General features: G+C 34.0%; 1 protein-coding gene across 1 annotated transcript; it reads left to right on the top strand.

Moving 5' to 3' along the window:
- Positions 1-413: 413 nt before the first annotated feature.
- On the top strand, positions 414-1,001 carry LOC108904855. The gene has a single exon (XM_023454233.1). The coding sequence runs from the start codon at positions 414-416 to the stop codon at positions 999-1,001; it is 588 nt and encodes a 195-aa protein (XP_023310001.1).
- Positions 1,002-10,092: the final 9,091 nt, after the last annotated feature.

The raw sequence follows: 10,092 nt of genomic DNA, 5'->3' as shown, positions 1-10,092 counted from the left end.
GAATTGAACTCCAACCAGAAGAAATCCTGGTAAGCTTCGATGTCACATCTCTATTTACGAAAGTACCTGTCGACGAAGCTTTGGAAGAACTGCATCGAAGACTAATCGCAGAGGAAAAAGATGAGGGTCTAATGGAATTGGCAAAAGTGTGCATAAAATCGACCTTCTTTGCATTCCGGGACCAATTCTACGAACAGACGGAGGCAGCAGCAATGGGTTCACCGTTATCTCCAGTCCTGGCCAATATATACATGGAAGCTTTTGAGAAGAAAGCCCTGGAATCCACAACGTTGAAGCCTAAATGCTGATACCGATATGTTGACGACACCTTCATCATCTGGCCCCACGGATGCAACACCATAGCGGATTTCCTGGATCACATCAATGAGATACATCCAGATATCCAGTTTACTATGGAAGTAGAGAAAAACGCCGCTCTTCCCTTCTTGGATATTTTGGTGGAGAGGAAACCAGATGGCACTTTAGGACATCGAGTATATAGGAAGCCAACTCTCTCAGACAGGTATCTGAATGCACAGTCCCACCACTACCCAGCCCAAAAACAGGGGATCATAAATACATTGATTCATCGGGCGCGGATCATCAGCGAGCCAAGACACTTGGCCGAAGAACTAGAACACCTACGCACGGCCTTGAGAGGGAATAGCTACAAGACGAGAAATATAGAACGAGCTATCGGGAGGAGACATACACCCATTGAGAAACAGGAGTACTTAGCGACGACGTATCTACCTTACGTGAAAGGTTGTACAGATAAAATCGGGCGTCTTTTGAAGAAGAGGAATATCAACACAGTATTCAATACTGTAAGGAAGGTGGTGGCAGCGTTTCCAAAGACCTGCAACAACGACCAGCTCCAGGGCCCCGGTGTGTACAATATTCCTTGCTCTTGCGGAAAGGTCTACATAGGACAAACAGGAAGGCACATCAACACGAGGTTAAAGGAACACAAAAGTCACCTCAAAAATAACAACTGGTAAAAATCGGCAGTAGCAGAGCATAGGGCGGACACAGGACACACATTGGATCTGAGTGAAGCCAACATGGTGGTGAGAGAGAGAAGATTTTGGCTCCGACTATACAGAGAAGCTTTAGAAATTTACAGAAATCCGAACAACTTCAACAGGGATAGTGGCGTGGATCTGGAAGGTATATGGAAGAGAGTCATCCGTGAAAGCAACCTACTGGAACGTCAACAACGCGTACGAGATCACCCACTGGAACATCATGGACCAGTGACCACATCAAATATAAATAATGACAGGACTAGTAGATCTCCAGTTTCAGAGTAACGGTCAACTGTTATAAAACGACGACGTGGCAACCAGCCACTCTGAAGTGTTAAATTTTGAAAAACAAAAACAAAATGATATCGATTTTTTTATAAGTATGCCAATTATTAAATAGTTTTGTCAGTACCTACCTATTACAGGAAATTTAATTTTAAAAATTTTTTTAATCTTACAAATTTTTGGTAAAATCGGGATTTTGTGAAACAGCGTCTTTACTAATTGAATCGGACAAAAAGTAAAGTATGCAATTTTACGACTAGTAAACTATAATTTTATGTGTAATTTTTGACGTTTACAAGAAAGTGTCAAGAAAAAGCAATTTAATTAAATTAGATTCTTTATTTCTTTAAAATGATTAAAAAAAGAGGAATAACACTGCAACAACTGTTGAAAATCGCCACCATTTCTCCATAATAAATTAATAATACTGTGGATCATTTTTTATGGCGTTGCATTTATTATTTATAAAATTCCATAAATCTGCTTTAGATACAATCGATGTAAAATAAACAAATTCTTCAGTCCCCCCAGAAAAAGAAATCACATTTATTCAGATCTGGTTATCTTGGTGGCCAATTTTCCGGATAATTGTTTCCTCATCTTATTCATCTATTCGGGAACTGCTGGTTCAAGAAGTCTCGTACATTAGCACTAAAATGCGGCGGAGCACCATCGTGCATGAACCACATTTGACGTCTTAATTGCAAGTAGCCCAGGTTTTGTAAAAAAAATCAATCATTTTCGCCATTCAGGTGGTTTAGTAGAATAACTGGCAACGACCAACGTCCAACAATACTAGCCCACACGTTTAAATTCATTTTGAAAATGGCAAGGAATTATTGCATGTAGATTTTTAACCGAATATATATGGAAAGTATGCAAATTTGTGATTCCTTTTCGAGTGAAACAGTCCTCGTCCGTAAAAAGAATCTTTTTATGAAACCTAATATCCTGATGAAATTACAGAAAGCTAGTCTTTGGACTTTTTGGGGTAACAATTGTTGAAAATTTTGGACATGATAAGGTTGAAGCAAATTACGTCTTATACTCGTAATTCGTTGGATCGTGGCATGTGGTTTCGTGCGTTTACTGCATGATTAACACGTCCTCCTTGTTGCTGACTAGAGATGATCCAGTCTCTCAAGCCCTTCTCTCAACATTAGCAAAGGTCTCCCGATGTGGAACCAAACGATCGGGAAATTCTTCTTCGGTACTCCTGTATACTTCGTCGACAATTACCCTCACAAAACCCCAATACTAATAATATGTTAACCTTTTCACGAGATGAAAATTTTGCAGGCATTTTCCAAGACGATGGAATAGTACATGGCAATGTGCAGTCTTTGTAAATATCAAAAATGACAGATGAAAGCATATCCTACTAGTCGTAAACGTGCCTAATTTACCTTTTGTCCGATTCAATAAGTAATGACAAAAATTGTAATATTAAAAAAAAATAAAATAAAATTCCTCCAAATAACAACGGGAAAAAAAACAATCCAAAAAAAACAAACCAAACTAAGATTTTTTTAAATGGAACACACTGTATATTATTCGATTTCCGAAATCTCTGCTTCTACCTGATTCCAACAATGTATATATGTTTTACTTAACAATTTGCTCAATATTCTGCTTTGCAAGAATGAATCTCGCAATGGCCAATATAAAAATTGCTATGGAAAATAAAATTATAATATTAGATATTTATGCTCTATTTTAAATAAGTACTCATATGAGAAATTTAAGAGTTTGTTAACAAATACATAAATTATAAATTTTCAATAATTGCTCCATCATGTGCAAGACCAAGATTATTTCTTTTTTCTTTTTTTTATCTTTTAATTAAACTGATTAAAATGCGAATTTCCTGAGATATATTTCTTTCAGGTGATTTACATTATTTGTTCTCTCTTGATATACTCTGTTCTTTAAAACTTTAGAGTATCATAGAGAAAATAATCCATAGGGGTCAAGTCTGGACTTCGGGAAGGCCACAAAATTGTACCATGGGCACCTATCCAGTCAATATCTCAAAGTTTCTTTGAAACGCCCAGTATTATTTCTATTTTCATAAACTCACTAAACTCATAGAAAGATTGCCTACAACTTTTATCTTAACTATTTTTGTCTAACTCAAAAAATAAAAAAGTTAAGTTAACCCTGCACAGAGAAATAAAACACTATCAGATCATATTTGTACTGATTTTGTTCATTTTAACTTGAAAACGAGATACATACAATGTTTATATTCATTACTGACATGTTTTAATTATTTTTGGGTAGGTTTACTGCAGTTATATAAAAAAATATATTTCACAGTGAAAAAGTAGATAACAATTATGATTTTTGAGGAAATTCGGAAAGATTCGAAATTAACAATACTGCTTTACAGAAACACACGATTTATGTCAATAATGAATATAAACATTGAAAGTATTTTGTTCTCCATGACAGCACTGATAAAATCAGTAACATACTTGATCGAACTAGTGTTTTTCTCTATACAAGGTGGTATTTTTGGTCAAATACTTTTATCGTCATACCATAAAGATTTCCCCTTACAGTTTTCTATTTGCTCTTTTAATTTTCCTGTAATGGCGGTTAACCATCAGTTTTGAATTACCCTGTACAGGTCATTATGCGAGAAAATTTATTCCCTATTATTTCTCATAACGCATCAAAAGCGGAAACGTGATAACAGTCAGTAAATAATTAAAGCTATCGGGTCCACAAATTATGAAAATATTAGGTTCTGTCTATGTAAAAAATATATAATGCACACTACTATTTACCGATTATAATAGACAGGGTCAGTAAGTGGGTAATTTTCCATCTTCAGAGTCTCCTAAATTTTTAAACTGAAACGGAAATTTCATAAATCTAAAAATATTTGTAAATTCTGAATCAATGAAATCTGATATAGGAGTCCTAAGTGGTGGATTGATGCTCAGTAAGATTTTCAATAAAAAAGCGATTTTCCTATGAATCACTTCTAACAAAATCGCAGCAAGCTATAGACTGACAAATGGATCATAAAAATTAATCCAGTAAGAACATTTAGAAGATCACCACGTATAAAATATTAGAAGGTTGTCCTAGTTTTAAAGTTTTTAGTTAGCCAAACTGTGTACGCAAGAAAATGTATCAACCATATTTATTATTATATTCCTGATTTCTTGTATTTCATTTCTAGCATGATGGGAATGGCGATGAAAATTCCTATATTAGCGTCAGCTCCATTATGCTATCAATATAGCCATGGGGATTTTCAATTGAATTAGCATTTTTAGGCTATCTCGAACAAATTTGGAACAAGTTGAAGAATGCCATGTCTTTACAGCGGCCTAACTGCGAAAGACATGCCATTTTATATTATTATTTATTTTTATAAGTCCCGGGAGCAAAGTTATCGTTTGCGCCTCCTCTGACTTTTCAGGTCACGTAAATTAACTCCATTTTTGCTGTCAAGGAGGGATACAAGATGATCTGATAATGATATCCTAAAAAAGGTATGGCGTATTTGTCATAATTTCTTAAGTTTCCGTTAATCAAATATCAACATTATTAAGTGATTACGGTTATATAATGACGAAAAATTAATAACAAAAACTCACCGCCCTAAAAATTTAATATACTTGTAAATACGAAAAAAAATAAAAATTTGTATAAATAATAAATTCAGTAGGTACGTTAGGATTGTTAGGAACGAAGTTAAATGTAAGTCTGTCTAACAATATATGTTCCTCCTTTCAAATGCATTGTCTGCTATATATATATAGCTATTTGAGAATAACATGTGTAACACCTGTCTTTCTTTTACAACCATTCAATGTTTTGCAGTTTATTTTATGTGCTATTTTACGGAAAACAGGAAATATTACATTAAATATGCATAGAATGTCTTTATATTCTCGATTTAAAGAGAAGGGCAAAAAGAGAAAGAATTATACCTACATTTTATGACATCTATAACAACTGAGTATGTCAAATATGTAATATCTACAGTATACAAGCCGTTTGAAATATTTAAAAAATGACAGATTGAAATACGTCCCATACGTTGCATGTTGCTACATACAATTATTACGTTTCATTCTCAGGTATGCCGCACACTTTGTGCCTCTACTGTTTAACATGTTTAAAATGTTTTGACTGACCAAGCTTATGCAATCAATATTGCACCATTGGTACTGTCAACTAAAAATTCCTAAATCTTAACGTCACCAATATTAATTATTCGTTTACAATAAACAATGACAAACCATTACTTCTACGCTCGAGATAATACGATCGCCAGAGGGTGGAACAGAATATTGTGTTTTAACTAATCTTACTCTTTATAATTTTATCGAAATTTAATTGTCAACGTGAAAGAAATAAAATTACTGGTCCGAGCAACATGGCAGCCAATCGCTGTTAGACATATTAAATTAGTCGTATGTAAACAAAACAGCAACTAAATTAAATTTTGAACAGTTTCAAATTTAAGCAGAATGCGATCCCGTTTCGAGCACTTACGAAGGGCAGCGAAGGTTAGCCTCCCCTGCTGTGTTAAAATTCCATTCTTCTTCTTAAAAGCCGTTACTGCCAATTGACTTCACACCTGGTATGATATGACGGGATGGTAAACGAGCAAAAAATATACCGCCACTTTAATTCCGCGAAACGGGAATACGTCGTCACCGCTTTGTTACATTTTTATTTTAGTAAGTGTATTTTACTTTATAAAGTTAATTATTTCAATGTTTATTGGTATATTTTTTTTTTGGTGTTTTTAAGATTTTATGTGATATGAAAAAACATGTATGCGAATAAAGTAAGAGTTGATATGATTAGAGCCGTACCGAAAAAAATTGCAATATTGGTTTAACGTTTAAGAGATTACGGGTGTTTTAAACGTTAATACGCTAAGGTTGGATGTCAACAATCTCAGAGAGTGAGAAACTTAGAACCAGAAATTTTAAACGCCGTAGAAGAGAATCCTGGTACCAATACTCGAAGATTAGCCACAAAATTTCAAGTATGTAATAAGCTAGAAAAAATCAGATGAATAAACAGATTATTTACTTATTTTTGTGTATTTTATTTATCAGTATTTATTTATTAATGTTTCAAATGCAGAGGTCGGCATTTCTAGACGATGCTTACGCATATCCTAGCAACGCATAATACCTGTTTGGCAATGTTGTCAGACGGACGCACGGATTTATTTTGTACACTTTTCTTATTAATGCCTATTTTTTGCGTTACTGTATTTACTTACTTAAATGTATGATGTAGGACTATAATTTCAAGTTTTTGATTTCTCCCATACCAAGGCGAATTTGGTAAATTTATATTTTTAATTCTAACCTGATTTAGTTTATTTAGCATTTAACACTTGTGCTATTTTTAAACAAAAGATAAGTTTCATATAACTCTATAATTAGATAGTTAAGGCGCGGTACTTTGAGTCTTGGTTAAAGCTTGATTAACTGATCAGGCGATTAGACTGTACAAATACATATTTATTTTATAATAGTATCTTCACAGTTTAATCATCTGACCAGTTAATCAAGCTTTAACCGAGACTCAGAGTACCGGACCTAAATGTATTAAATTTGTATATATGCCCAGTTATTACTTGGCAACACTGCCACACTTCGGTACTACTTGAATTGCCACCTATTACCGAGTAGAAGAATTACCACGCCAAATTTTATTGTTGGATGCCAGCTCAGAAAAGCCTACTTCTTTTTTGGGTTGCCAATTTCCAGCATTTAACGCGCAGTCTGGTGCGTTAGCTATTTTGTCTGTGATTTCACGCAACTGTTTTACAAAAAAGCACTAATGCGAGGCATTAATGGATATACTCTAATCGCTTATTTCGCTGATAATTTTAAAACTAGAAAATCTTGTTCACTTTGGTGCTACTTCTCCATGTTTAAAACTAATTTGACTGAAGAATAACTTTCTTAAGAAAAAATTAGTTGGATACAGTGCTAAAGAATCTAGCCCATTTAGTAGAGAAAAGGTGGATAAATTCTTTGTGGAAGTATGGAACGACGACTTTTTGATGATGGAGGTAGGATTTGTTCTATTACTTGTTAAAGATTTAACTTCGCTCCAAACCCCCGAAAATGTAAAAGGTTTTAAGTACTTTTTTACTATTTTAGATGGCATAGTCTGTCATCGAGTCATAGCATAGCCTGTCATCGAGAAGAGTTGGCCAAAATGACGTTAAACGACAAAATAACATTCTTGTTACTAATATTCTCGATTCAAAAACATACTTAAGTAGAAAATTTGTAGTCCAACAAATATATGTGATTGAGGCCTTCGCACGTAACACACAATCAACGGTGTTTACTATTTAAGAAAATTAAGTTGGATAGATAGAAAAATTCTAAGCCAGATTGCTTCCTACCTAAAATTACCAGGTCGTAAAACTTACACAGAGAGCACTGTTTTAGGCGGACGTCCGCAACGCTATTGACAGACATTGAAGGAGATCCTATGACTTTGCAACGCCACAGTAGATAGAAGTCATCCGCTATAGAGGGATATGTGGCCAATTCGGTAAAAAACAAGAGTGAAATAGCGAAAAAAATCAGTGGGGTTGAGAAAACGATTCAAACTGACGAATCAATGGTCAACAGGATACTCGACAGAATTTTCTCTGCAGAAAAATACTTTAGCGAATCTGTACCATGTACTAAAATAAAGAATGTTACTAACTCGACCAAAACAATTCAATTAAAATAGATTTCGGTTTTGCCGTTTGATGCCATTAGACGACAGCATGCGTTGATTTTATTTATTAGCTAGCAAGACAACATTGTTTTATAATTTATTTATAAAGTGATACTTTAACCCCTAGTGGAATAAATTAACTTCATTTCACTAGTAGAATAATGAACTTTCCGTTAATAATAACCCTTGTTGCCGTCATTTTCGGAACGCATAACATCTGCCGAAGTTTGTGAAGAATTTGCACAAGTTACGGATGTCTCTTCTTGTAAGCAACAGCTATATTTTCCTTGGACTTTTCCTGCAATATCAAGTTGGTTGGATATAGCTCCTCAACTCAACTTTCTGCTACAGAGAAGCTCTTCCATTCACCATACCGTTTGATGGTTGTAAAATCAGCACCTTTATTGGCCAATAAAGTTGTTGAAGTGCGCCTCATACAATAGCCAGTATATGCTGCTGGTTTTGTGATATTCAGGAATAAATAATTGAGGGTACCTTCGCCAATGTGTTGATTCCAACAGGCTGAGAAGTACTTTTTTGATTGATGTATCTTAAAAACAATATGTCTTGTGTTAGACGAATTGGGCGCAGAGAAATATATTTTCTCCATATTTCAACAGCATTCACGCAAAATCCTTCTTTTATAATTGTAAATTTTCTTGAAATGCCCGTCTTGGTGTCAGGTATTGAAACAAGTAGGTAACTGCCAACGTCCTGTACGTCACTAATTTTCAAATTTATCAATTCACAGCATCGACAGGCACCAGAAACCCCATTATTAGTGCAACCTAAAATAATTCAAAGTTCACTATACAGGGTGTTCTGAAACTCTATCAGGAAACTCCGGGAGGTGATTCTATGGATTAAAATAATAGCAGTGTAGTGAAATTTTTTTTAGAATTGTGAATTGTTTGCATGTTACAGCTTGTCAAAGTTCAATTTTTTTTATTGTTTTATTTAAATAATTTATTTAATTCATCTTCGATGAATTTGGCACATTTGGCTCATTTGGCACACCCACTAGATAGATAAAGCTTTTTTCAGAGAAATTTAAACATTATTGAAAAGAAAAATAATATCAGAAAAAATTATGCACTCTTAATGCAAGTCGATAAATGCTACTGCTATTAATTTAATCCATAGAACCACCTCCCGGAGTTTCCTGACGGAGTTTCAGAGCACCCTGTATACCTAACAACATGTAAAAGTTCAGACATTACCTTAATCATTAAATATTCTTTACCGGAAGCCCCAGCCAAAAATTCTTCGATGTGCTTTTTCTAATACTGCAGCTTTTTTTAGCTTTGTATCCTCTGGATTCACTCTTCAAATAAGCAGTAAGCTTGTTTTAATATTTGTAGACCTTTATAGTAGCCTTCAATATCGAATACTTCGACCACATAGATGAAATTGCATATTTTTTCTTCAAATTTAAAAAATATGATCGTTAAATTCGGCGAACACATTTTGGCACATGTTGCCTGAATTTCGCGGGCAATAAATGGAAAATTGCTTCTTGAGCTTCTTCAAAAACAGCCACAGGAACACATACTTACTTTCTTGCATTTTTTCCAAATTCAGATAGAACTGTTTATTAAATAATTGATAATATCAAGTCGTGCGAATAATTTTTTATTAAATTCCAATAATTCTGACTCCACAAATATGAATGTGATGTGATTATGAAAAAAAGGTTGTATTGCATTCGTGTTTTAATTGCCTTTTATCCACTTAAGAATATTAAACGCTCGAACTACGTTCTCACATTTAAGCATTCTTGCGTGGATAAAATGCCACTTAAAACAGTTATGCAATAAATAACTATTACTTTACTTTTCACTACTTTAATACTATTTTGCACTTATTAACATTTCTCTGAGGGTACATTCATTCTTTTTATTTTTATCATATTCAAATAAATTATTTTGCATACGCTGAACAATTTGATTAACATATTAACGTTTGCGAAATTTTAAACCAATCCATGCCGCCTAAAATCGAAAATAATTGTAATACTCGGCAATTCTAATATTGTAGTATTAGTTTT

The sequence above is a fragment of the Anoplophora glabripennis genome, unplaced genomic scaffold, assembly GCF_000390285.2.
Source record: "Anoplophora glabripennis isolate ALB-LARVAE unplaced genomic scaffold, Agla_2.0 scaffold189, whole genome shotgun sequence".
Taxonomy (NCBI): Eukaryota; Metazoa; Arthropoda; class Insecta; order Coleoptera; family Cerambycidae; genus Anoplophora; species Anoplophora glabripennis.
Note: the sequence above shows the minus strand (reverse complement) of the source record. Positions and strands in the feature narration are given on the sequence as shown.